At 43.9% G+C, this 26853-nt stretch overlaps 2 protein-coding genes and 1 long non-coding RNA gene across 4 annotated transcripts in view; 1 reads left to right on the top strand and 2 right to left on the bottom strand.

The window, feature by feature from the left end:
• The window catches only part of Kctd19 (potassium channel tetramerization domain containing 19), a 28504-nt gene extending 3179 nt beyond the window's left edge, over window positions 1-25325 (bottom strand). The window contains exons 1-12 of the mRNA XM_020171150.2: window positions 25203-25325; window positions 20060-20356; window positions 9885-10035; window positions 8926-9117; window positions 7357-7488; window positions 5253-5463; window positions 4079-4239; window positions 2728-2831; window positions 1925-2067; window positions 1644-1727; window positions 1255-1369; window positions 226-850 (exon numbers count right to left, since the gene is read on the bottom strand). Coding sequence (XP_020026739.2) covers window positions 226-850; window positions 1255-1369; window positions 1644-1727; window positions 1925-2067; window positions 2728-2831; window positions 4079-4239; window positions 5253-5463; window positions 7357-7488; window positions 8926-9117; window positions 9885-10035; window positions 20060-20356; window positions 25203-25205 — 2218 coding nt within the window. The 5' untranslated portion in view covers window positions 25206-25325. The remainder of the gene's footprint in view (window positions 1-225; window positions 851-1254; window positions 1370-1643; window positions 1728-1924; window positions 2068-2727; window positions 2832-4078; window positions 4240-5252; window positions 5464-7356; window positions 7489-8925; window positions 9118-9884; window positions 10036-20059; window positions 20357-25202) is intronic.
• A 58-nt stretch (window positions 25326-25383) lies between these two features.
• Window positions 25384-26853, bottom strand: part of LOC141417385 (uncharacterized) — a 30829-nt gene continuing 29359 nt past the window's right edge. For both annotated transcript variants that reach the window (XR_012441926.1, XR_012441925.1), the window contains one exon: window positions 25384-26162. This is a non-coding gene — a long non-coding RNA (uncharacterized lncRNA). The remainder of the gene's footprint in view (window positions 26163-26853) is intronic.
• Window positions 25390-26853, top strand: part of Lrrc36 (leucine rich repeat containing 36) — a 48005-nt gene continuing 46541 nt past the window's right edge. Inside the window, exon 1 of the mRNA XM_020171151.2 lies at window positions 25390-25474. Coding sequence (XP_020026740.2) covers window positions 25405-25474 — 70 coding nt within the window. The 5' untranslated portion in view covers window positions 25390-25404. The remainder of the gene's footprint in view (window positions 25475-26853) is intronic.

Here is a 26853-nt window from a genome sequence, read left to right as displayed (position 1 = left end):
TGACTAGCATAAAGCTAGCATCAGTGAGTAGAAGCTCTAGTTCCCCTTTGTCACTAACTTGCTCTGTGGTCTTAGCCAAGGAGTTTGTCTTCTCTGTTGTAAATGAGACTTAAGTATGGGAAAGAAAGGTTGGCAGAGTGGCTCAAGTGGTAGAGCAACTGCCTACCAAGCATGAGGCCCTCAGTTCAAACCCCAGCACCACCAAAAAAAAGGAAAAGGACTCACCTCTCTCCTTTGGTCTCTGCTTTCCCCAGTCCTTTAGAGCAACAACTCTTTTTGTGGGGAAGTATGGCTTAAAGGTTGGCTCTGGACCTTTGTCTTTCACTCCAGCCCCAGTCTGCGGACCTGGATCCTTCTCTGAAGCTATGGAGTGGGCTTTCCAAGCAGCTGAGGTGCAGGGCTGGGAAGAAGCCTCACTTCCTGAGGGGAGATGCATGGCAGCCTCCTCCAAGGTGCTGCTCAAGGGGGCTGTGAGTGCTGGCTGGAATTCCCATTGTTTGCAATTGACCATGTCCCATTCCCTCACCAGGGAAATGAGTTTTTGCATGGGGGTGACAGGAGGGTCTTTGTTTTCAGATTTTTGTGTGAGGTTAATTGTGGCGCCCTTCTTCTTGGGAGGACTCTCAGAGTGCCCCCCCCAGTGTCTGGGGTTGTTACATAAGCCAGAGCAGTGTGAGTATGTACTGGGATTTCCTGCCCTCTTGGCATTTCGGCACAGAGAGACCTGGACAGTCCTGGTGTACTGTTCAGCCTCTTCCATCTGGCTGGCCATGGCCAGGTTCCCCTTGGCATTGCTCCATGGAGTTCTGTCATTGCAGTCTTGAAAGTCCACAGGCATGCAGGCTGTGGTCTAGGGAGGGAGGGGCACAGTAGCTCTGGGTATGTTGTGCATTATTGCCAGAGCCTCTTCAAGATCTAATAAGCTGGGCTTCCAAGACTTCACCTGCTCACCCAGAACAATCTTATCCCTGACATGGGTCACCCATTTTAGCTTTGCTCAGTATGAACGGAGGAGGTGCCAGCCTAGGGGCCTCTCATTCTCCAACAGGAGAGATTATCAGCATCCCAGGATACAAGTGGCCAGCACATCCATTGGGCCTCCTTTAAGATTGAGAAACCAGTTCCTGTACTAGGAACCCATGTAGGGCCCTACTCTTCCATTTTACCAGCCCCTCAGTAGCTGGGCCTATCCCCCTGAGCCCTGTGGTGGTGCTGAGAACAGAAAAAAAAAAAAAAAAAAAGGCTAGGGCTTACTTCTTTGGCATCTCTACTAAACTCTACCAGTGACCCTGGCCCTTCTGTCACCACATGCAGCTTCCTGATGGGAAAAGCTTCTTCATTTTCAGATTCTTTCTCCTGGGTCCATGCCCTGCAGAGACCAACAGAGATTGGTTAGTAAATAGAAGCATCCATCATCCCTTCAGCTAGTTGGTCAGGTATGCCCTTTGGCTGGGCATTAATGATTTGAGAGCAAAGAAAAGGGAACTCTTAAAGGGTTTTGCTTAAGTTACTGGCCAATCCTGAGCCCATTTCACTTCCTCAACTCCAAGAACAGGTCCCACTACCAGGTAAGACTTTGCATTTCCAAGAGGAATATAAGGGTCAAAACTAAAAACACGGAATTCTGAGTGAAGTTTTCTTACTTGTATGCCTCACATTGTGTGAGGGCTTCTGAGAGCGATGGAATGTGATATTCCTCCACCTCCTGGCAGAAGAGAGGCCATTCCCTGCAAATGACAAGATATTAGGCTGGGCAATTGGGGTAGGGTGAGGGATGTGAACCCCTACAGAAGCTGCCTCAAGTAACAGTGCCCATTTTGGAAATAATAAAATCCCTTTCCCAAAGGGTGCAGACTCAGATTTCTTCTGTTGCAAAAGGGGTCACCTCAGTGATTACATCATATGATTTCCTTGCTTTGCTTACTTAAATTCAGATGGTAAAAACAGTTTTCCAAGTCTCAGGAAATTGAGAATGTGTCGGAACATTTGGCCATCTCCGTGGATGAGCAGGGTCTGTCCGTATGTGATCCAGTACACTCTCTGAGGGTTGGACAGCAGTTCTGGATACTAGAGGGAGTTGTATATCAAAATTGTTAGTCCTACGGACTGGGTCTTTAGTGAGGGACAGATCAGCTAAGGATTCCCACCTCCCTATCTTACTGGTCACTGTGGAGCAGTACATCCAGGGAGAAGTACATCATCTCAGCTTCAGCTTTTATTTATTTATTTATTGGTTGATTTATTTTGTGGTACTGGGGCTTGAACTCAGGGCCTCCACCTTGAGCCACTCTGCCAGCCCTTTTCATAATAGGTATTTTTGAGATAGGGTCTTGCAAACTATTTGCCCAGGCTGGCTTTGAACCATGATCCTCCTGATCTCTGCCTCTTGAGTAGCTAGGATTACAGGTATGAGCCACCAGCGCCTGGTTCTTTGCTTCAACTTTTGCTGGTCCACAGACGCTCTACAAGATTTGGAACCCCACCCAAACCTTCTTGGTCCAGGATCCTTGGAACTGGTCTCCTCTCTATCCATACTCCTGAAGCCTTCCAAGCATGCTACTCATTCCATTTCTGCCGATAGGATAAGAAGCAATCTAGACAGTAGAACTGGCAGAAGGTCCTGGCTGTAAGCAGGTGCTGGAGGCTGTATGGGCATCAGGTGATGGGTCCCAAAGCAGCTCAGGGAAGGAAACCAAAGCAAGAGGAGGCAGCTGGGGCCAGCAGTACCTTTAGCAGGGTCTGCAGGGTAGTTGCATACCAATGGCTTCCTACATAAACCTTGATGATTTGTTGAGGGGAATACACAGTGATCTCTGCTGTCCACTCCTCATCTATAGGAACCAATGAGAGAGAGAGAGAGAGAGCACATCGTATGGTCAGAAGGGAAATTTGTAGGGCATTTTGGTCAATGGTGTTTGTGTGGTAAGACTTCCATCTTCATCATTCATATTGGATTGCCTACTCTGAGAAGCAGCAGAAATCCCTGATACCAGCCTTCCCTACTGCTTCCCCCATGGCTTTCTGGGGGGTGAGTGGACTTGGAATGGGAACTTTGGAGGTCAGCTGGTGACTCTGGATGAGGTAGGAGATGTCCTCTAAAATTCTAACTCCAGTCCACTAAGTGTTCTTTGCCTGACCTGCTTCCCTCAAGAAAGCTGGACTGATGTTCCTGTCCACCTATACTGCCAGCTGTCTCTGGTTTCTGGCTGGCTGTATCCTGGGTGTATACCTTTCCATGTGACCACCCAGACTGGAGCTAGGAGTCTCTGTGTTTGTGCTTATAGTTTGGCAGATGTCATAGAGCCAGTCCTCATCAAATCACTGTTACTTCTATAGAGACCAAGCCTTTATGCATGTCACAAGGCTCCATGTTGGGAAGATGAACCCATGACCCTTCTCCTAGGGGTGACTATATTTAGGCCTTGTTTTAATGAGCTTTTTTAATGAGTGAAAGTGTGTAACTAGATTATGTGTAACAAGAAGTAGGATATATAGAATTAGGCTGTGAACTTCAGGAAGGCAGGAACTGACTCCACATTGCTCACTTCTCTACTTCCAGTGTCTATCTACCTGTCCTGGTATGGTATGGTGCTTGTTGAGTGTTGCTGAATGATAGTAACACAAATTAAACTTTACCTAGAAAATTTGTTAATAAAAGGTTATTTGATAGTCTAAAACATTGGTTTTGGACTCAGATTGAAACTCCAGCTTGACCACTCTGACAAGTTTCCTCCCTGAGCCCGTTTCATTTGTTAGACTATTCTTGCTTGCCTGGCTGGAAGAAAAAAACAACACAATATGTTGATTCCTGGAGCCACAGCCAGCCTGCTGTTGGGGATCTGCTACCCTTAGACTGGATAGCAGCCCTGTTTCTACTACTGAGATGAACTGTGGGCATGGAAGTGAGGAGGGAGCACTTAACATGAATGTTTCCTTTTAGGGAGAACCCTAAATATTGGCCTGACTTGCCCTTCTCTTCCATCTACAGTTCCTGGTCCTGGCTCAACTCATCTTTCCTCTCTGGTCACCTAGACCCCCCCATGAGGCTAAGTTCAAATCCACAAGCTTCCTCACTTACTGAGCACATCCATAGGTGGCAAAGTCCTCGGCTCCAGATGAGTCTTCAAAGCCACTTTCATTGGCTCATAGGTGAGGTCCCTCTTGTCTAGGAAGGCACAGAGCTCATACACCTCAGAAATGGTCTCAGTTAGAGGCAGCCGGCAAGTCCCCAGCCAGTTCCTGCCCAGAGGAAAGTCTATTATTAAGAGCCTCAGTGCTGCATCCCAATAATCAAGCCTGCTCCACGTCTAGGATATCTTGCTACAAAACTGGCTCAAACCTGGCACTAGTAAATCTGGTGATTTCTTGATTGAGAGTAAATGTGGACGGAAGCCACCTTTTTAGAGCTGAGCTTGACTTACTTTAGCAAAGCCCACTAAACTGACTCATATCAAGTCTCCAGGCACTGTTTCCAGTTCAGGAGCAACAACTTTCCAGCCCCCATAAATAGCTGCCCAAGACCTCTCTGTACTGTGGCAGCCTGCCATGGACTTGTGATATTACTAACATAATATCTAGACAACCTCCTGCACAACCCTCCCTCCAAAGGCACTTCTAGTTGCCTTCTGTGACATTACAGGTGGGCATGTCTGAAAAAGAGATGATGGTATGGGACCAAAAAGCCCAAAATGACATAATTGAAGGAAGACAGCATTTGTGGTCAGCTACCCTTTTCTCCAGGAGCTCAGAAAAACTGCACTGCTACTTTTAGTTTTGGTGCTAATGGATTTTGCAACCCCAGCAGAATTGCTCCACTGTTCTGAGCCTCAGAACCTCATGGATTGGAATCCATGCCCTGACACTAATAGGAACACTCTGAGCTCATTTCTTAAGTCACTGGAAAGCCTGCCCTGCCTTGCTTCTTAGGAGCTCAACCTGGAGTCTCCCAGGATAAAGAGGACCTTTGCCAAGAGGTCTTGGGGTGGGATGACCAGCACTTTGAGGGTCTGGCCATCAACCGAGAAATGGATGGTAGAGTACAGAAATATGAAATTGCCTGGAGAAGCCTTGTATCTTGACCCAAGCCCTCTCCACAGAGGGCCTAACCTGGTGGTGGTGGTGAAGGGTGAAATGATGGGTTGGTCCCAAGGACATTCTTTCCCCCTGGCTCATGGGAAGGGCTCCAGATTGTTCCTAGAGAAGGACAAAACCCAGCCTGATGACACCAAGTGACTCCCTGAGGAAAGACTTACTTCACGTGCTGGAAGAGGACCCCATTCCCCGTGATGTATAGTCTGCTTCCATCCAGCGTGCTCTCAATGCGAAGCTGTCCCAGCGCGGAGTCTGGATACTTCACCAGCAGACCCAGGGCCATCATGTACAGTGGCTTTGTGGACTCCAGGCCAGCTGCACGCCCCCCTTTTCCAGGGCTTGGGGAAGGACAGGAGGTCCGGGAACAGCCTCCTGTGTGGGGGAGAAAGGGGTGACTCCTAGACCCCCTTGGTCAGAGCTGAATTGGAGACTGTGGGTCTCAATTCCTCCTGCTGCCTCAATTAGGACTTAAGTGGCTTAGACTAGGAAGGTTATTCCCTTGCATAATCCAAAAATGGATCATTTCAACACCTGTATAATTTTGTGTATACTCAGTCAAGTTTAGAGGTCAAAATTATTTGTTGGGATGTGAGTAGGGGGTAGGGAATTCATTTGCTATATCACTAACATCAGAATTTCAAAAATCTCAGTATAGCAGCTACTTGGCCCCAGCCTCTGCAGGAATCTCCATTAGTTCCAAGCTCTATTCTAACTATCCAAAGCTCAAGATTTGTAACCATAGCACAGAACCCAATGTGCACCACAGGCTCCCAGGATTCACAGCCCAGAAATGTACTATGTGGTTCTACTTTCAGGTTGAGTATTTGGGTTGCTGGTTCATGGGTGGACTTGTTCTCCTATGGTGGTCACAGGGTACAGAACACAATTATCACAGCTGACAGGACTTGCCCCAGTGGCAACCATGCGCCAAGGGGCAAGCTACCCAGGAACTTTCATGGATCATCTTCAATTTTCAAAGCAACCTAGTTCTGAGAGTCCAGAGTTAGTGCTATTGTCATTTCACAGTAAATGAACCATGTCATGAGGGGCTAATTAAGTATCCTACCTAGTTTTGCAGTTTAGGGTAAGGGTGTAAGTAACCGCAGAGCTAAGAGTTTGAGGTCAGCTCTGTCCCTCTCCAAGGCTACCAGAGCTGTTTCCCTCTGCTGCTTTGTAAAAGGTCAATGCCATACTTTGCATTTGAAGAGTGCCTGTCTACAGACATACCTCCTTTCATCTTCACGTTGCTTGTGGGGGGCAGGCACTAGTCTACCAGTTCAACAATGATTCATATTCTCCAAGGATCAGAAACTCTTGGGGAAAGGGGCTGAACTCACACCCCTTAAATGAACTGTAAGACCATGGGACAGGCTCCTGAGAAGAGCTATAGGATGATAGTCCCTCAATATAGGATGGAAATCTATTTGCCTAGGGGGAGGCTGGGTCTAAAAATAGGGAAAGGACTCATTCCCACGAGACAAATATCTGGTGATGTCCAGGCCAAACTTCACATGTGTGAGCCAGTTTACATTCTTCTTCTTCTCTCTCTCTCTCTCTTTCTTTTTTTTTGGTAGCTCTGTTATTTGAGAAGTTTCTACATATTCTCAGTAGGCCAGCTGAGGTCTCCCAAAGGAGCTAGCTTCCTGAAACATGCACAGTAGCTTCCATGGGTATGCAGGAATTGGGAAATGGGATGAAGAAAGATTTAAAACCAAAACTGTGAGCAGCTGGAATGAGGCAGGGCCAGGGACACAAAGGCCTAGCCTGAACAAGGGTCAGGAGAGGTCAAAAACAGGCAGAAACAGGCACAGGAGTGAAAGGTTGTAAGATGGGAGGAAAGGGGAATTGGAGAGTAGGTGGAGTAACAAGCAGGCCTGGAAGAGGCCTGGAAGAGGCCTGCTTCAGTTAGCTAGGCCTGAAAGAGGAAAGTTGGGAGTTGCAGGTAGGTAGTCAGGACTTCCACAGCAGGACATTCTGACCTGGTTTCCTACCTAGGCTGGGCTTCTCCAGCTCCAGGCCAGGAGGGACTGCCTTTGGTCCTGGCTGGTTTCCAGCCACCCCTCTCCCCCTTGCGTGAACTGAACTATCAGAGAGGGCCAATCTCACCCAGGGTTTCAGACCAAATTCCTCTTCTCAGATTCTAAGTCAGGAAGAACACCACCACCCAAAGCCCTAAATAACTATGGGAGGGAAGATATTTGCTCTTGACTTCTCCAACTTAAGCCCAGACTGCCCCAGAATGTCAAAGGTTCCCAGACAATATACCCATGTTCATCCGACACAACCGTACAGCTTCTGTGAGCTCAGGGATTTCCAGAATTTCTACTTCTGCTTCTAACACATCTATGTTGGAGAAATTATCCGGTAACAAAATCTTGTGTGAGCGAAGAAAATTCACTTAAAAGCAAAGGAAAACAACAAGAGTTAACAAAGATGTTTGTGACTTAACTGTTGATCTAGGTTTTAACAAGCTTTTGGTATTGTACCTTATCCAAGGCTCTCCTTGTTCTGAAACAATTTCTAAACATAGCTGATTAGATTAGCTTTGGGTCTGTGGTTTTCAAGAAGAAAGACCCAAAATTACCTTGTTTTTCTGTGTCTGAGTCCAGAGGTATGGCCTCCTATGGCCTGACCTGGTGCTCCCAAGCCAGGCTCTCCTGGTGAGCACACTGGCTCTGAGACTTACCCTCAGAGTCTTGGCTCAAAAGCAGGTCATTCCAAAAGAGGCAGTTGTCTTGTTGCTTGAGAGAGGAAGGGTCTGTCTGAGCGTGGGCTAACAGGTGGCAATTTCAGTTTGTGCCTGCCTGGACTGTGGCGTGAAAGGCAGAGAGGGAGCCAATGCTAACATCCTATGTGAATCAACTTGGAAATTTAGAAGCACACCACAGACACCTTCAAAGGTGACTTTGAATCTGAATGGCTGGAGTTCTAGACATTTGGGGCTCCCATGCAACTTGGTGTTTACTACTTTGTCTCTCTAGGCAACAGTAGCAGCTTGGGATAAGAGAGGCCATTTGGTTCATAGCCCCAGCAGAACTCATCCTGGGGCAGTAGAGGGAGAGAGGTTCTCTTCCTGGCAGGGTGAGAGATCTCATTCCTCCTTAGGTTGCTAGCTCAAGGCCACCATTCTACATAGTTCTGAGGAATCTGTCATTATTCACTCTTCTTTCCTTGTGCCCTGAGTATACTGGAATTGAGAGTGGGTAGGACCATCCTTTGAAACAATCATATTGCCTTTTTTTTTTTTTTTTTTGCAGTACTGGGTTTGAACTCAGGTCCTCATGCTTGCTAGGCAGGTGCTCTATATTTGAGTACTCTACCAGCCCTTTATTATGTTGGGTATTTTTGAGATAGGGTCTCACAAACTATTTTCTTGGGCTGGCTCTGAGCCACAATCCTCCTGATCTCTGCTTCCTGAGTAGGTAGGATTTCAGGCGTGAGCCACAGCACCCAGTCTGTTTCCTCATTCTATGGGGAGAGGAGCTGAGACCTGGAGCCCAGTGGAGCTATAAGGACAGAGTAAGTAAAGAAGGTGACTTTGGAGTTCAGCTCAGTGCTCTGCCTTCACATTGACTCCTGTGGCCCATGACCCCACCTTGACAGGTTTCAGTGCCCCTTTATAGCCAGGCCATCCCCAAAGAAATAGAAACTAAAATAATTCAGAACCACATGAGAGTCCAATGCTGGAATTCATTTGCCTCTTGGATTCTCCACCCAGGGAAGCTCATCGGGCCCTGAGCACTAAGCTGGGCCTCCGGGGGTATGGAGTGGGGAGTGGGGAGGGGTAGGTGGCCCTGCCAGCCTGCACCTGCCACCCCAGGATAGAGCAATCACCAATGAAGCGGAACTCGCTGCACTCGCATTCGATGAGGGCCACAGTCTCAGCCAGCCACAGCAGGTTGTCTTCAGTCACAAGGCTTGGATACTTGGCTACCAGGTCTAGGGGCAGGAAGCAGTAGTGTACTTCTTCTTCTGTGTCTAACAGTGGTGTGTCCATGAGCCCCAAAGGTGCCTTGTCATGCAGGCCTGGAGGAGAATGTACAGGAGAGGTCTGTCACCACCTCCCTGAGGCCAGGGTTCTCATTGGTCCAGGGCAGGAGGAAGGTAGCGAGACCACCCAGGAGACAGTTCCTGCCACACGCCTCCTTCCTTTCTCTCTTTTCAGGTGTAGCTTAAAAGTCAGAAGGAGTATGGTAGGGGTAAGTGAACATAGAAATCTGTTTTTGGGGTGTTTTTTTAGCAGTACTGGGATTTGAACTCAGAGCTTCATATTTGCTATGCAGGATCTCTTACTACTTGAGCATACCCTCAGCCATGAAATCTGTTTCATTTTACAGACACTGAAGAGCAGTGGAACATGTTGGCTTATGTACCCAAATCACTAAATTCACTTATCCATTTAGTCTTTTCTAATGGCTCAAACCAATCACTGGGCCTACGCATGAACTAGATGCTTTTAACTCTCTTGGAAGCTTAAAACCCATCAATGAGCATGAATGCCCAGATAGACCAGCCTGTGCTGCAAGGCACTCATGAGACAGATCGCTTGGAGCTTCTGACTTCTAGGAGGGAGTGGAAGATGATCTCACCTTGCTTAAGAGAAGCCAGTATGCAGAGAAATGAGCATGGAGCAGGTAGTTAGTTTTGGTGGGCAAGCAACCATGGAGGGGGCATGTGGCAGGTACTAGGAGGCACTAGCTCAAGAGGTGAAGGTACTCTGGAGGGAAGCCACTCCTGTGAGGAGAGGGGACACTGGTATGGGCTTCTGGAGGCCAACCCAGCCCTGATTATACCTGTGAAGGCTGGACTTTTTATTGGAAATTCCGAGGGTTTGCTGATACATTTCCATGTTCTCCAGTAGTTCAAAGATGCTCTCTCAGCAACAGGAATGTCTGCGGGCCGCACACGGAGGTGGTGCTTCCCTTCCTTCAGATTGTCTAGAGTCTATTAGATAAAGAAGATTGCTGCTTTGAAAACCTACCATTTCTAGAATGGATACTATATGTATATATATAATGTGACTCACTTTGTTAAGGTATTTTTAAAATAAATTGATCACACAAAAATTTAGGGTTTTATGATGACAAAAATCTCACTGGGACATAGCTCTAAGTGATAGAGCACCTGCCTGGCAAGCATAAGGTCATGAGTTCAAATCTCAGAACCACCAAAAAAAAACAAAAGAAAGAAAGAAAAAAATGTCAATGACCATTTCTCTTTCAGTTTTTTTTTTTGAGAGAGTTCTCCCTATGTAGTCCAGGTTGGCCTGGAATTTCCTTTGTATCTCAGGCTGCCTTGAACTCACAATACTCCTGTTTTGACTTCCCAGATACTGGGATTACAAGTTTGCACCACCACACCTGGCTCTCTTCTGATTTTTTAAATAGTTTTTACCATTACAATTTTATGTTGAGTAATAATAATTTATTTAATATAAGGAGTGACTTATATTTAATCATTTAAAACTTGATGTTTTCTGCTATCATTGTTCTTCAATAGCTCAAAACCATTTCTGGCATGTTATAATTGTGATTTGCTCCTTGTTTGTGTTCATCCTAATTCTGGGAAGTGGTCTAAGTAGTGAGACTGAGGAGAATAAAGTGTCTTATATCGGCACCAGTCTCCACATTTTGCAAATCGGTTTCACCATGTTCACTCATTTATCCTGACACAGTCCATGGAACAAATGAGAGAGTTGGGGGTTTTGCAATTTGTCTGAGAGGACTCCCAAGTTCAGAGCATATTAGCTTGAAGGAGCAGGTGGCCAGGAGTGGGTAAGTCTGGAGTGGAGCATCCCAATTAGGTAGGGCTAAACCCAGGGCGAAGAGTAGGCTGAGGTGTCTTCATGCCATCTTCACCCAGGGACCTATTCTCCCTCCACAGTCCTGCAGGAAGCAAATTATTATAATATCAGGCAGATTGTTTTCTTATCCTACCTTGGAAGAAGATAGTATTTTCCTAACACACTTTTGGAGAGAGTAGGGCAAATGGTCCTTCAAAGGCACCATATGATCAACTTTCTCCTCTAAGAACCTTTTTTTTTTTTTTTTTTGGTGCTGGGGTTTGAATTCAGGGCCTTACACTTGCTAGGCAGGTGCTCTATCACTTAAGCCACTCCACAAGCCCTTTCTAAAGCCTTTTAAGGACAGAATACCTCAAATTAAGTAATAACAAAGGAACCTGCTTCTAATTGCTAGCTACACAGATTTTGGGAAGCCTTGAATGATAAGAAGAGCCCCCTGGTGGTCATACCTATAAACTGCCACTGCAAAATCAAGAACTGCAAAATGAGGTGGACCAGAATGGGACAATCTTCTCCACTTTGGGTGACTGGAGGACTTGCAGGAGTACCAGACAATGGAGGGATTGTGGGGAGTGTTTTTCTGCAGTACGTGTGTGGAATGTTGGAAGGGAATCTGCCACTTGTTCACTTGAGTGCATCATCAGGTCCTTGCTTGGACTCGGAGCTATCAGCTTAGGAGGAGAAGAAATACATGAAAATAAACAAGTTACATATATGAAGATAATATCTAGCACTAATTATGAAGTTTCTGGATCTCCAGGAACCCTGGGATTCTTTCCACATCATTAGAAGGGGACCCTTTTAGGCTTGGGACTGCACACAGCTTTAGCTTCTATGTCAAGCTGTCAGCTGAGGAGGGAAATTGGGACAGATTCTGCATCCCTGTGGTAGAAGAGCATATTGAGTTAAGATGTAGGATGACAACATGACAACTTGACAGTATTCATGTTGAGAAATGGGACAAAGAAAGGAAGATGATGACTGTCCCCAAGGGGTCAGGACAGAGCATCGAGGTGGGTGGGTAGAGATGTATACTGAGCCACTTGCCTCTGTATTTTGAATGTGACATTGTTCGGGTGCATGGAAGTTGAAGTGAAGAAGATGACTCAAGAGTAGCAAACAAGAGCCAGAGAACAGAGAGCCCTAAAATCTGGCTGAGGAGTTTTGATTTGTTCTCTGGTCAAGAGAAACCCTTGAGGGATTCGAAGCAGGGACTGTTACTTGACTGTTTTTCTTACCATCTCCACCCAGTTAGCCAGAAGTCCTGGATCTCTTGCCTCAATATTTCCTCTCCTTTCCCTTCTCCCTGTCTGGGTCCCCAGGATCCCAGGCCTCTCCACACAGATTTGTGTGGAGAGAGACACAGGGTGGCGGCAAAAAGAAGTAGCATTCACAAAATTAGTTTCTCACAAAACTGAAAAGATGCTGAGTCTTCAAAACCGTAGGCAAAGTCAGCACAGGATGACAATGGGCAGAGCCCACAGAGTTCAGAGTGCAGTGATGTCAGCAACTCCAACTTGGGACCTGGAGGCCAGAGAGAAAACCTAAGGGGAGAAGGACTGGGATGGAGGAGGACAGGGGAACAGAATGACAGGAAGAATGGGCTTAACTTGGGCCCATTGGTGGTGGACAGAAAGATGAAGCCTGCTGGAGAGAGTGAAACTAAGAAGATTCTAGAAGAAAGCAGAGCATCCCAAGTCCAGGCTAAGCTGATTACTTAAGAGTTCACAGGTGGGGGTGAGGGAAGGCAGCACAAACAATGTATACACATGTAAGTAAATGTAAAAATGATAAAATAAAAGGAGAAAGATAAAAAGAGTTCACAGGTACTTGAACTTGCCACTTAATTCACCTGCAGATCCAAACCTCAAATTCCATCTCAGTGGGAAAAACAGTGGTGCCCTTTAACACCACTGACCACATGGGAGGGGGCAATGAGGAGGAAGGAAATTCTTATCCAGGATGACAACCTGTTTGAGGATGGCCCAGGATTTCCAATTTGTAAGTGTTGATTGGTGTGGTTTGCATGCTCTGGGGTGGGTCAGTAATGACAGACCAACCAGTTTGAGAGGAGATGTGTGAGTTGAGGGGAGAATGATCTATTTTATAGAATTAAAATCTCTACCTCCTGCTATTTCCACCTCTGTAATGTATGAGCGACACCATTTTCCCCAAAAAAGGAATGTCTGAAAAATCTAGAAAAAGAGAAGAAATACAGCAAAAAAATCCACCCACACAAAGATTGCAATCCTGGCCAGAAAAGTCATGCTGCATGCTAGGCCCAGGAGTTTAACTAGGCTGTTTTCGGAACTCTCTCAGCCAATCCTTGCTTTCACTTCTAGAAATGAAACTCCTCTGCATTTGGGTACTGTAAGAAACTGCAGAAAGCATTCCCCAGCCCTTCGCCTGCCTATTTCTTTATGCTCTGCCAGTCTCCTCTACTAGATGTACCCTCTCACAACCTCCAATACATTGCTTGTTTTGTCCTCTCCCATATTCACATTACCCAGAACAGTGTCTGTGGAACCTCAGTGTATTTTTGTTGAAAGAATGAACCAAAAACACTTCACAGAGCCTGGGCTACCACCTGGCCTTGGGTTTTGTTGACTGAAGTTGTCACAGAGTGCATGGCTGGTCTTCCGAAGCTCTCTTCAAATCTACTTTCATCTGCCTGAATATTACTTTTAGGAACTTTACTCTTCATATGTTATGACCTGGAAAGTTATTAGATGAAGGATTTCTTTTTCTTTTCCTTTCTTTCTTTCTTTTTTTTTTTTTTTGGTAGTACTGGGAATTGAACTAAGGAACTCACACTTGCTAGGCAAGTGCTCTACCTCTTGAGCATGTCCTCAATCTTTTTTGCTTTTAGTTTTTCAGATAGGGTTTCACAGTTTTGCCCAGGTTGGCTAAGACTGAGATTCTCCTACCTTCAATCTCTGCCTCCTGAGTAGATAGGATTATAGGCATGAGCTATTAGCCAACAGAGGATTTCTTTAGGGAAATGCGGACCTGAAATCAGATGGCTAATTGCTAGCAGGAGAACGATTGATGTTGCTTTTGGCCTAGATAGTAGTGAAAAAAAAATGTATCAACCAGAACAACATAAAACTGATGGTGCAGGGGTGTGTGTGTGTGTGTGTTGCCAAAAGATGGCTGACAAATGCATCCTGCTGGCAGAGCTTTGGAACTTAACAGAGGCTTTTCAAAGCAGCAGCGGTTCTTGGAGCAGTTCTTGCCTTATGCTCTGTTATGAACTACTGAAAGGAATGTGATGGTAAAGGAGCTTTTGGGGAGCTTGCAAATCCCTGGCTACCTTGTAAAGTCAAGGATGTGCAGAATAGCTGCTATCAACCAAATAAGACAAGCTCTCTGTATCCCCAACCTGCCTCTCTCCTGCTAGCACTCATCTCCTCACTCTGCAGATGTTTATTAAACACTTGTCAATGCTACGTACTGTGAAAGATACTAGGAATGCAAACATGAGAAGAAAATAGTCCAGAAAGGAGGAAAGATAAACGAATAGAAGATACCAACAGAATTAGCACTGATATAACAGAGGAATTGATTCTGTTATAAGAACAGACAAAAGCTGTCTGGAAATGTCAGGCTAGGCTTCTTGTGGGCCACATTTAGGACAAATCTTAAAAGGGAACATTCTAGGAAGAGGAAACAGCAGGTAAAAAGGTATATGGAGTAGGCATGTGTGGTGCTTAGGGATGCGGCTGAACTTCTGAGTGTGTTATGTTGGGATGTGAGCCAAGACAAACAGATGGTTTAGACTGTGAGGGCTCTGATGCATATCAAGAGGTTTCAACTTGAGTTTTCCACTTACCCATACCCACAAGCTATATCTGCTGGTTTGCTTGTTTTATTTTGTTGTTGTTTATTTTTGTTTTTTGGAGGGGGGCTTTGAAGGTTTGAACTCAGAGCCCTATGCCTGTGAGGCAGGCACTCTACACTTGAGCCATACCCTCAGCCCTGTTTGCCTTAATTACATTTTGAATAGGGTCTCCCATTTATGCCCCGGCCAACCTGGACCTCAATATTCCTATTTACGGTTCCATAACTGAGATGACAGGCATGTGCCACTATGCCCACTTTTTTTTTCTTTTTCTTTTTTTTTTAATTGATTAAGATGGGGTCTCACAAATTTTTGGGGGGGGTGGTGGTATTGGGGCTTGAACTCAAGGCTTCATGCTTGCTAGGTGGCACATTACCACTTGAGCCACTCCTCCAGGCCTGTTTTTGGGGTATTTTTGAGATAGGGTTTCTCTGTTAGCCTGGGGCTAGCTTTGAACCGAGATCCTCCTGATCTCTGCCTCCTGAGTATCTAGGATTACAGGTGTGAGCCACTGATGCCCAGACACTGGTTATTTCTTAAAAGCCTCATTTGTGTGATCAACATAAAAACTCTAGAGCTCCCTTGAGCACAAGGAACACAAGAGTATTTGGGTTGCTTACTGGTAGTGGATTGTTTACAAGTGGAATGATTTAAGACTAAGTCCTAGAAGACAATGAAAAATGAAACACAGGGCTGGAGTTTAGGTCAGTGCTAGAGAATGTGCAAGGCCCTGGGATCAATCTAATATGTCCTCAGTGGACTTTAAGGGGCAAGTGTAAGGAAACCAATAGTCTCCAATGAACCTTGAACTCTTGTGAGTGACCCAGAAGGGAAATTTCCCATTCTGCAATAGCAGCTGTAACTCCCAATCAGTCTGGTGGCACGTGAAAGGCTCAGAGCAGCTTACATTTAAGAGGACTTCTCAAATTATACATAAAGTTGCAGGAAGCTGGGGCCGGGGGGAAAGGGGGAGGTAGCCCAAACAATGTACACACATGTGAGTAAATGTAAAAAAAATAAAATAAAATAATTAAATTAAAAAAGAGTTCCAGGAAACCCTGTGATATTAATGTATGGACCTGTAATGACTACTTTGTCTTTCCCCCATGAACAAAACACAACATTCTAAAACCTCCAAGTTCAAAGATTTACATATCAATCAGCTTTGATGATTCCCAATTTATACCCCTAGAGCCAACTGATCCTATCCACCTGGTTGCAGGATAGAAACAGAGGAGCTATTCATTCTCCCATATCCTATATCCCATGTATCGCCAAACCCTGTTAGTTCTACCATCAAAACATATCCAGAATTTGGGCCAGCAGACTGGCTCAAATGGTAGAGCACTTGCATAATAAGTGTGAGGCCCTGAGTTCAAACCCCAGTACTGCCAACAAACAAACAAACAAAACATACCTAGAATTTAAATACTTCTAACTCCACTGTTACCACCTGAGACCAAACCACCATTATCTTTCACCTGGATGCTCTAGGAGTGTCTAAACTGGTCTTCCTGCTTCCTCCCTTGTCCATGTAGAGACCAGGTCAGGAGTCAGCACATTTTTCTGTAAAAGACCAGGTCCTAAATATTTCAGGCTTTGCTAGCTATATGATCTCTGCCAACTCAAATACCTAGCTCTGTGTTATAGCTTGAGAGCAGCCATAGATAATACAAGTGAGCATGCTGTATTCCAATAAAACTGATATTTGGACACTGAAGCTTGAATTTTACATGATTTTTACATGGCATAAAATATTAATTTTTTTGACCATGTGAAAGTTAAAAACATTCTTAGTTTATGGGCAGTAAACTGGACTTGGTCCATGGGCTATAGTTTGCATCCCCTGACCTAATATCAAGACAGCAACCAATGACTTTTTTTTTTCAGCTTTATTTCACATTAATGTACCCATTTTTTAAAGTGTACAGTTTAGCTTGGTGCCAGTGGCTCACACCTGTAATCAGAATTTGAAGACTTAATACAAAAAAAAGAAAAGAATTAAATGCCAGGCATGTTGGCTCAAGACTGCAACCTCAGCTATGTGGGAGGTGTAAGTAGGAGGATAATAGTCTAGGCTGGCCCAGGCAAAAACCATGAGACCCTAAAAAAAAATAACTGGTGGAATGGCTCAAATGGTAAAGTAGAGCACCTGCCTAGCAAGCATGAGGCCCTGAGTTCAACAGTTCAAACTCCAATACTGCCAAAACAAAACAAAACAAAAAATCATGAAACCCTATCTGAAAAATAACTTAAAAAGGGCTGGAGGTATGGCTCAATTGGTAGAGCACCTGCATAGCAAGTGTGTTGGGCCCTGAGTTCAAACTCTAGTACTGACAAAAAAAAAAAAAGTAATGTCTCTATTTTTAATTTTTAAGTATTGGGTTAGATAAAGCATATCATTAAAATTAACATCACCTGCTTCTTAAGGGATAAGGGAGGGTGAATATTGTCAGTGAACTTTATATACTTCCATGAAATAGAACAGTGAAACCTTTAAAAAATAAATAAAAAGCTGGGCAGTTGGACGCCTACGGCTCACGCCTTTAATCCTAGCCACTCAGGAGACAGAGATGAGAAGGATCACGGTTTGAAGCCAGCCTGGGCAAAACAGTTCACAAGACCCTATCTCGAAAAAAAACCATCACAATAAAAGGGCTGGCAGAGTAGCTAAAGGTGTAAGCCCTGAGTTCAAACCCCAGTACCACTAAATAAATAAATAAATAAAATAAAAACTTTTTTTTTGCTGAGTCTGCTAAAAGAAAATCACTTGCTTCTTTTTACCTTTTAAAATATGGTTACTAGAAAATTTAAAATAAATTATGTGCACCTGCACATAAAGCCAGGTGCAGTAATGTGTACCTATAGCCCCAACTACTTGGGAGGCTAAAACAGGTGGATCTCTGAGTCCAGGAGTTCAAGGTCAGCCTTCGTGACACAGTGAGACCCCCATCTCTTAAAAAAAATTACATATGTGGCTCTCACACACATGGCTCACATTATATCCTTACTGTATCATTCCCTGTTTTCCCTAAAACTTATACAAATAATGCCTGGAATTCAGAATGCTCTCAATAAATACTGGATGAAGAGTGGGGCTGTTTGAGAAGAGTGTTTAGACTAAGAATTGGCAAATGCATTTTCTCCAAGCCAAGTGTTTGTTTATTTAGGCAAAAAACCTGAGTATATGGATAGGCCCTGGCTGGAGGGAAAGTGCTGAAAATGTGTGAGGCTGTTGACTTGCTTGAGGCGGCTGCTGGTTCCCAGCTGTATTTACATTTAGCTTCAATGAATAAATACCACTTCAACTGGGCCAGCCCAAATGTTTATTTCTTTGAAAACGCCATTCCAAAGGATAGGTGCTTGTCTCACAGTCTGTTTTAGGGAGATAAATCCACATAATTCTTCAAATTCTACTGCTCACACATCTTGGAACTTTGGAATCAGACCAACTCATTGGCCTCTGAGCTGTTGCCTCCCACTTAGAAGTTGCTTCTCAGATATATTTTGTTTTAGTGTGGGAACTGAAAACAGCAAAAGGGTAAAAGTCTTAATAAGCTGTTTGCATAAAATATTTGCATTTTTTAAAGTTGTTCTTCAAAAAATTGCATTGAGTGAGGCTCTGAATTAAACTCCCAGTACCACCCCACTCCCAAAAAAGTAAGCAAAGAACTGCTTTGATCTCTTTGATTTTCTGGCAATGAGCAAGTTACTCTCTCTCTTTCTCCACAAAATAATGCCTTGGCAACCGACAGCCCAGACCAGTTAAGGGCTTTTGAAGCTACTTGTAATCAATTCTAGTATTCAATCCTTGAGACAGTAGGGAAAAAAAATTAACTCAAGTGGGTAGCTTGAAAAAACTAAAGAGTAATATAACATCTTGGAGTTATGTTAAGAGTTTTAAATTTCTGAATATATAATAACTTTTAAGAAAAAACATTGAATTATTTAGCAAGGAGCATCTGAAAACACATGTACTATAAGATAAATGTTCTTGTTCCTCTATGAACCACATAAGTACAGTCTACCTCAGTTTTCTTCTAAGAGGTGTTGGGGAGGCATAATTGTTGGTGCAAAGAGCAGTACTTAGTTTGATGAGATAGCACCTGTGGAGGCGGACGAAGCACTTTATCCACACAGTGGGATTAATATGGAGCATGGCCAATGGTTCTTCCCATTCATAGTAGTTAGTTCTTCCACTTTCGAAAAAAAAAAAAAGAACAAATCCTTGTTCAGCTGGGCATCAGTGACTCATGCCTACAATCCTAGCTACTCAGGAGGCAGAGATCAGCAGAATATTGGTTCAAAGCCAGCCCCAGGAAAATAGTTCTTGAGACCCTCTCTCAAAAAAGCCCATCACAAAAAAGAGCTGGTGGGGTGGCTCAAGTGGGCCTGCCTAGCAAGTATGAGGCCCTGAGGTCAAACCCCAGTACTGCCAAAAAAAAATCCTTGTTCAAAAACTACCAAATAAACTACTTAAAATCAGCCACAGAAATGATTTCTGTAGTTTGGAGAAAACTTTAAAAAAGAAGGTAATGGTTTTGGTGGTACTTTAATGGTTTACAAGTAAAGGAATTTACAGCTCTTAAAATAGGTCTCTTGGGAAAATGCAGTTTAGAGAACTTTCTGCTTTGCCAAAGTGAATGTTGCATATCTAACAGGCACAATGAGAAGCAAAATTCTTTTGAGACAGAATCTCCCTATGTAGTCCAGGCTGGCCTTGAATTTGTGATTCTCCTGCTTCCTCCCGAGTGCTAGGATTATAGATGTGAGCCACGATGCCCAGTAAAAGTCATATTCTTGATGGATCTTTTAGAATTTTTTTGAATCTTAGACATAGTGGACATAGCAAAGGTTACAATTTGTAAAGTTTTCTCCTTTTAAAATTCAACAACAAAAATAAGGAGCCACTTAAAATAAGATTTGCAAGAGCCAAGGATACCCAGTTGACAATAAATTCCATCCTGGGTCCATGTGGCTGGTGATATAAATAAGGCAGAGCCAGGATGAAATCCTTCATTAAAACTGCAATTCAGAGCTGGATGCGGTGGTTCATGCCTGTAATCCTAGAACCTAAGAGGTTGATGCAAAAGAACTGTGAGTTTGAGGCCAGCCTGGGCTACATAGCAAAACCCTGTCTCAAAAACAAAAGGGAAACAAAGCAAAACAATGCAATTCCTATGTATTGTCCATTACTTTAACTCATTCATCACCCTCGCCCACTAAGAGGATCATCTCAGCAACCAATATAGAAAAGAAACAACATTCAATGATGTAAAGCCTATGTTACTGACCACTACTCATGGAAAGGAAGAACATCCTACCTGCAGCAAAGGCATCAGCTGCAACCCCAGTGCTTGCTCATAGAGCAAGTTCAGCTCTGCACAACTGGAGAAGGAAAGCTTGGAGGTGTAGAGGTAATAGTGCACGTGCCTAAATGTGGAGCCATCTCTGTCGACAAATAGCCTCTGGTTTTCTGAAGAGTTTAAGGTTGAAGCCTCTTTCCATAGCAGCGAGTCTGGGAACTGAGCAAGTTTGCTTTTGGGAACTGAGAAATGCCAGCCCCCCACATTGAAATGAAACAAATCCTCTGCTGATTCATGGAGCATGCCAGGTTCCTCCTAAAGAAAGAATGGAAATAGAGGCACACAAGAAAAAGAAACAAAAAGCACCTTGATTGGAAAGGAATAATTAAACTATATTTGCTGATGACATGATTATGTATATGGAAAATCCTAAGAAATTCACAAGAAAATTATTGTTACATCAACAAGGTTGAAGGATGCAGATCAGTATTTTTAAAAATCAATTCTATTTTTATACATTAGCAATAAAGAAAACAGTTCCATTTACAATAGCATCAAAAGAACAAAATATAGGTAAGTTTAACAAAAGAAGTGAAATACTTGGGTTTTTGTTTTGTTGTTTTTTTAATGGACAGTACTGGGGTTTGAACTCAGGGCCTTGTACTTGCCAGCAGACACTCTATTACTTGAACTAAGCTCTCAGCCCAGAAGTATAATACTTATATTCTGAAAACTTCAAACAATTGTTGAAATTTTTTTTGGGGGGTGGGACTGGGGTTTTAAGTCAGGGCTTTGAGTTTGCAAGCCCATTTTTGCTCTGGTTATTTTGGAGATGGGGCCTCCTTGAACTATTTGCCCGGGCTGGTCTTGAACCTCAGTCCTCCCAATCTCAGCCTCCAAGTAGCTAGGATTACAGACATGAGCCACCAGCACCTGGCCATTGTTGAATTTTTTTTTTTTTTTGGCCGTACTGGGGTTTGAACTCAGGGCCTCACGCTTGCTAGGCTTGCTGCACATGTGTTCTACCACTTGAACCACTTTTTGTATTTGGTTTTTGGAGATAGGATCTCCCAAACTATTTGCCTAGGACTAGCTTTGAACAGAGATCCTCATGATCTCTGCATTCTAGGATTATAGGCCTGAGCCAACTGCCACCCAGCTCATTGTTGAGGTTTTTTTGTTTTGTTTTGTTTTGTTACTGGGGTTTGAATTCAGGGTCTACAATGTAAGCCACTCCACCAGCCCTTTGTGTGTGTGTGTGTGTGTGTGTGTGTGTGTGTGTATGATGGGTTTTTTTGAGATAGGGTCTCTCGAACTATTTGCCTGGGCTTGCTTCAAACCATGATCTTCCTGATCTCTGCCTCCTGAGTAGCTAGGATTACAGGTGTGAGCCACCAGGTCCTGGCTCATTGTTGAAATTTTTAAAAGACCTAAATAATGCTAGGTACCATGGCTCAAGACTGTAATCTACCTACTTGGAAAGCAGAGATTGGGAGGATAGTAGTTTCAGTGCAGCTGGGCAAAAAGTTTATGAGACCCCATATCAACCAAAGGCTGGGGTTTTTGGCACTTGACTGTCATTCCACAAATAGAAAGCGGGAGGCACAAATAGGAAGGTTGCCTTCCAGGCAAGACCCTATCTCAAAAATACCAAAGCAAAAAGGCTGGCAGAGTGACAAGTGGTAGAGCGCCTGCATAGCATTGCAAGGCCCTGAGTTCAAACCCCAGTACGGCCCATAAACCTAAATAAGTGGAAAAACATCTCATGTTTATGAATTGCAAGATTTAATATTGTTAAGATGGCAATACTGGACTGGAGGTGTGGCTCAAATGCCTGCCACATCCCCAGTGCCACCAGAAAAAAAAATGATGGCAATACTCGTTTGCCTGGTGGTACATGCCTATAATCCCAGCATTTGGTATGTGAAGGCAAGAGGATTGCATGTTCTAGGATAGCCTGGGCTACATAGCAAGATCCTGTCTTTTAAGGAAATGACAATAACTGACCTATTGATTCAACACAATCCCTATAAAAATCCCAACTCACCCTGCCTTTTTTTTAACAAAAAATTGACAAGTGGGTGGAGGTGTGGCTCAAGTAGTAGAGTGCCTGCTTTATAAGCTCAAAGCCCTGAGTTCAAATTCCAGTCCCACCAATAACTATATATATAAAATGACATTAATATAATATAATGTATAATTATATATTATATATATATAAATGACATATAAATGACATATACATGACAAGTTTAGTTTGCAGAACTCATCTACAAAATAACCAGGGCAAAATGGAACTGGGGATGTGGTTCAAGTGGCAGTGTGTCTGCTTTGCAAGCATGAAGATGAAGCCCCGTGTTCAAACCCCAGTCTCACCAAAAAAAAAAAAAAAAAAAAAAGACAAGCTTCATATAGAAATACAAGGAACCCAAAATAGCCAAAACAATTTTGAAAAGTAAAACAAAATTTGAGGATTCATAAAATTTGAGGATGAATCATAGGATTCATCCACTTTCACAACTTACTACAAAGCTGATGTAATTAAGAAAGTGTACTATTGGCATAGAAAGTCATGCAGATAAATGGAACAGAATTAAGAGCCCAGAAATGAACCCTTGTACTTATGTTCAACTGAATTTGTCCCTCAATCTGTGAATGAATAAACAAAATGTATTCTGTTCACTGGAATATTATTTGTCAACAAAAAAGGAGTGACGTTATTGATACATGTTACAACATGGATGAACTTTGAAACAATATGCTAAGTAAAAGAAGTGAGGCACAAAAGATCACATAGTACATGATTCATATATAAGCAACATTCAAAGAGGCAAATTTGTAGGGACAGAAGTAGATTAGTGGTTGTTTAGGACTGGGGAGGTTGAGTGGGGAATAAAGAGTTATTACTAAGAGGTGTAGGTTTCTTTATGAGAAGATAAAAATGTTCTAAAATTGTGATGGCTGCACAACTACTCTGAACATAAAAAAATCATTGAACTGTACACCTTAAAATGGTAAATCATATGGTACATGAATTACATCTCAATAAGACTGTTAATAAAGGAGAATTGTGATAAGATGCCCTTCATCTCATCAGGCACGTGCAAAGCTCTCTTGAGATCCTACCTGCAGTGTCCTTATATCACTGGGGACTCAAAGCTGTAGATGCCTTTTCATACACAAAAAAGGCAACAAAAATCATTAAACTTCCTCTGCTAACTACTAAAAGTGTAAGGCTATCTATATATAAGTGAATTTCTCCTTTCTTCAAGATGACCTCGTTTATCAACACCAAGGAAAAGTAGAAAGCCATGAAACATATAAATCATCTGTCACAGATTTTTAAAATAAGAGCATTACCTTTGTAAAAAAATTTTTTAAGAGTGATAAATAATTTATATAATTTTACTTTGCACAGAAGGTATAGCTCAAGTGGCAGAGCAACTGTCTAACAACTGTGAGGCCTTGAGTTCAAACCCCAGTACCATCAAAAAAATTATATATGTTGAAGTGATGTTGAAGTGGTGCAATGTACTGATATCTATCACTCATCTTGAAATGAATCAAAAAGTAAGCTGGATTGATGAATAGAGGGATGGAAATACAGACATATGATAGAATATAGAATATAGGAAAATGTCAAACACAGGTATATGGTGCTCACTGTACAATTATTTCAGTATTTTTTGAAACAGGGTCTTACTATGTAGCCCAGGCTAGCTTCAAACTCTTGATCTTTCTGCTTGAGCCTCCCAAGTGTTGGGATTACAGGATTGTACCACCATGCCTGCAACATTTCTGAATGCTTAAAAATTTTCATAAAATGTTGGTGGTGGGAGGACTGTTAAAGTAAGAAGTGCTTGCTTGAGAGAAGCAAAGCCCCCTTCTCCAACAAAAAACTGCATCCCTTATTCTGCATGCAAGAAAAGGAAGTAGCGGCTATTTCTTCTACACTAAGCCTGATCTAACAATTCCGATATAAAAAAGAACAATTATATATGCCACATTTAAGTCTAAAGGAGCTCTAGGGGGCATGAAGAGAAAGATTACAAATTGTGAAATGATGTCATGACTCAGAAGCAGAATTGAAAAAGCCAATCCAACAAGCTAATCTAGGCTTTTGAGTCCTGGCCTTTCTAAATGTGCCTCACACTGGAAATGACAAACTGAGAGTAATTAAGGGCCTCACCTATACAGGAAAGCATAAATATATAAAGATTCTTAGCTTTGTATTGTGTTCTCCTTAAAGGCAAAAGCTGGTTGAGAACCCAACGGAGGGGCTCAGGGTGAGCAGGTTTTGGATGCTAAAGAAAATCTGCTCCTGGAACATAGCCCCAGAGCTGGACTCAGCTTTTTTTATTTTTATTTTTATTTATTTATTTATTTATTTTTATTGAGGATAGGGTATGACAAGAATCTTGGGTCAAGAGTTTGCTCTCTAAAGTGCCTGCTGGAATGAAGGTAAGGGTTAAGGTTGTGGTTGTTCTTTCCAGAGTTTTCTTTCCAAAAGAGTGTTCACGGGCTGGTTAGTGCCGAGCTATCTCAGCCTGGTGAGAGCCTTCAAGACACAGGGATGTTTGGAGGGCCCTGCGGACAAATGATTTCTTGCCAAATTGATTGCAGGGAAATGGTCATCCAAACCCTATCCCCAAAAGTATCACCTTTTCACACTGATCTCTCTTCCCCAAAGGAGCCTCTTTCAAATCAAGTTCTAGAGCTAGAACCTCCTCATGCTCCTAAATACAGGACCTCAATTCTTCAGAGCCAAGTCTCCCAACCGTTGAGCTCAGGAGCTCCCTACCATGCAATCCTTCTCATCCACACACACACACACACACACACACACACTCACGTAGCTCCAGAGTCAGCATCCCCCGGCGATGAGATATGAAGATCTTCATTCCATCAAAGAACTACATCCTCACCCCTCAAACCTGGCGTCCCCCAAATCATCAGGGCTAGAACACTTCTTCCCTCAAGGCCGAGTATTCTGCCAACTACTCAGATCCGCCCGCCCTCCCCATCCATCAAAGCTGAGGACACCCTCTGACCCTCATGCCCCAAAGTCAGATCCCTAACCCCGTAACCCTAATCCTTGGCCCCAGCTCCCTCCATTCACCGCCCTGGTGGTTTTTCGCCCAGGTCAGGGCGGGCTCCATACCATGATAGCGACTTCTACGTGTGGCGGGCAGTCGCGTGATCCCGCCACTAACCGCCACCCAGGGCGTGGGCGGGGCAGGTAGTGGTAGAGACCCGGCAAGAGGGGCGGGGCCTGGGCTCGGGGGCGGGGCTTGGTGCTCGGGGGCGGGGCCTGGCGCGCGCTGGGCGGTCTCGAGGGCGGCGGCAGGTGGCGGCGGGCGGGGATGGCGGAGCAGTGGGATCTGGACGAGGAGGGCATTCGCCGCCTGGGGGCGCTGACCCTGGAGCAGCCGGGTAGGGGCCAGGCGGGAGGGCGTGGGCCCGGAGCTTGCGGTCAGAGGCTGGGAGGAGAAAGCTGAGGTGAAGGCCTGGGAACCTGAGGTAGTGGCGGGGGAACCGCGGAGGACCGGTCCCTGAGGTGGAGGAGGGGGAAACTGAGGCAGTGACTTACACTGAGAGGGAGAGGTGGAGGAATTAAGAGTTACAGCGCGGTCTGGGGCAGAGGGCGAGGAATTGAGAGAAAGGAGAAACGAGATTAACAGTCGGGGACCCTTGTGGCCCGCGACAGACTTGGACAGAAGAAAGAAGTCTGAACTAGTTAGTGGAAGGAAACAGAGGGACATTGGTGAGAGAAGGGACATTGGTAGGAGAAAGGACGTGTTGAGAAAGACAGTTGTGGTGGGGGTGCTGTTGAGGCACAAGGGGTGTTAATTTGGATAGTTTGGAAACTTCCTACCCAGGAGGGCTTTTCCTGGTTGGGATGAAGTGGGAAAGGACGCCCCTCCCGACGTCCCTTCTCAAGAACTCGACCTTTTCTTTGATCTATCTGGACGTGTAGTCCCTCTTAAGAGGCTGAGAATAGCGGCTGATCTCTCCAGTGCTCTGGTCAGTGCCCCAGCCCTGCCTCCCTCCTAGAGGTAATAGTGATGTTCATCCCACTTTTGACTCGGGGTTCCGCTCACACAGCTTGCTTTCTGATTGTCTAAGGAGGAAAAAGAGTGAAAAAGTTATCAGCATTCCTAATCCAATTCGTACCTTCCCTAAATTCACCAAATCATTATCCCGAGGCCCCCGCAGAATTTCATCTCAGACAGAAGCTGTCATGGTTCCCATTTTACAGATCACTAAAATTAAGTTTGGACTCTTGCCCAAAGTCACAGAACTGGGAAAGTGGTTCAGCCAGGGTTCATTAACCTAGGCCTCTGATTCAGAGCCTGTTCTAGAACCATCACAAATTGTTGTCTTTCGTGCTTCTACTTTTTTTTTTTTATTTGTAGCGTATGAAATAACTTGGTTTTCTTTTATTTAAAGTTTTATTTTTAAATTATTTATTATTAAACATTATAATTTTAAATGATCAAAATTAGTTTATGCTAATAGCAGTCAAACGTTGCCTGTATGAATTATAAGGACACTAATTTTTTCTTCCTTCCGTAATCCTCCCCACCAGAGAAAACCAAAGATAAATAGTTTGATGTGTGTAGATTGATGTGGACATTTCAGGCATATTTTTCTTTTCCAAATTACTTTGAATTCCTCTGTTTTACAAGTCATCTAAGAAAATCTTTATTAACCCGATGCACTTCTGTGCCTCCCCTGCCTTTTTAAAAGATAACAGATTCACTTTGATGTTTTTGGGGGGGATCAAAGTATGCAGTCCTCACTACTGGGGA

This window comes from Castor canadensis, chromosome 15 (assembly GCF_047511655.1).
Source record: "Castor canadensis chromosome 15, mCasCan1.hap1v2, whole genome shotgun sequence".
In the NCBI taxonomy this organism is placed as follows: domain Eukaryota; kingdom Metazoa; phylum Chordata; class Mammalia; order Rodentia; family Castoridae; genus Castor; species Castor canadensis.
This window is presented reverse-complemented; position numbering and strand designations above follow the sequence as displayed.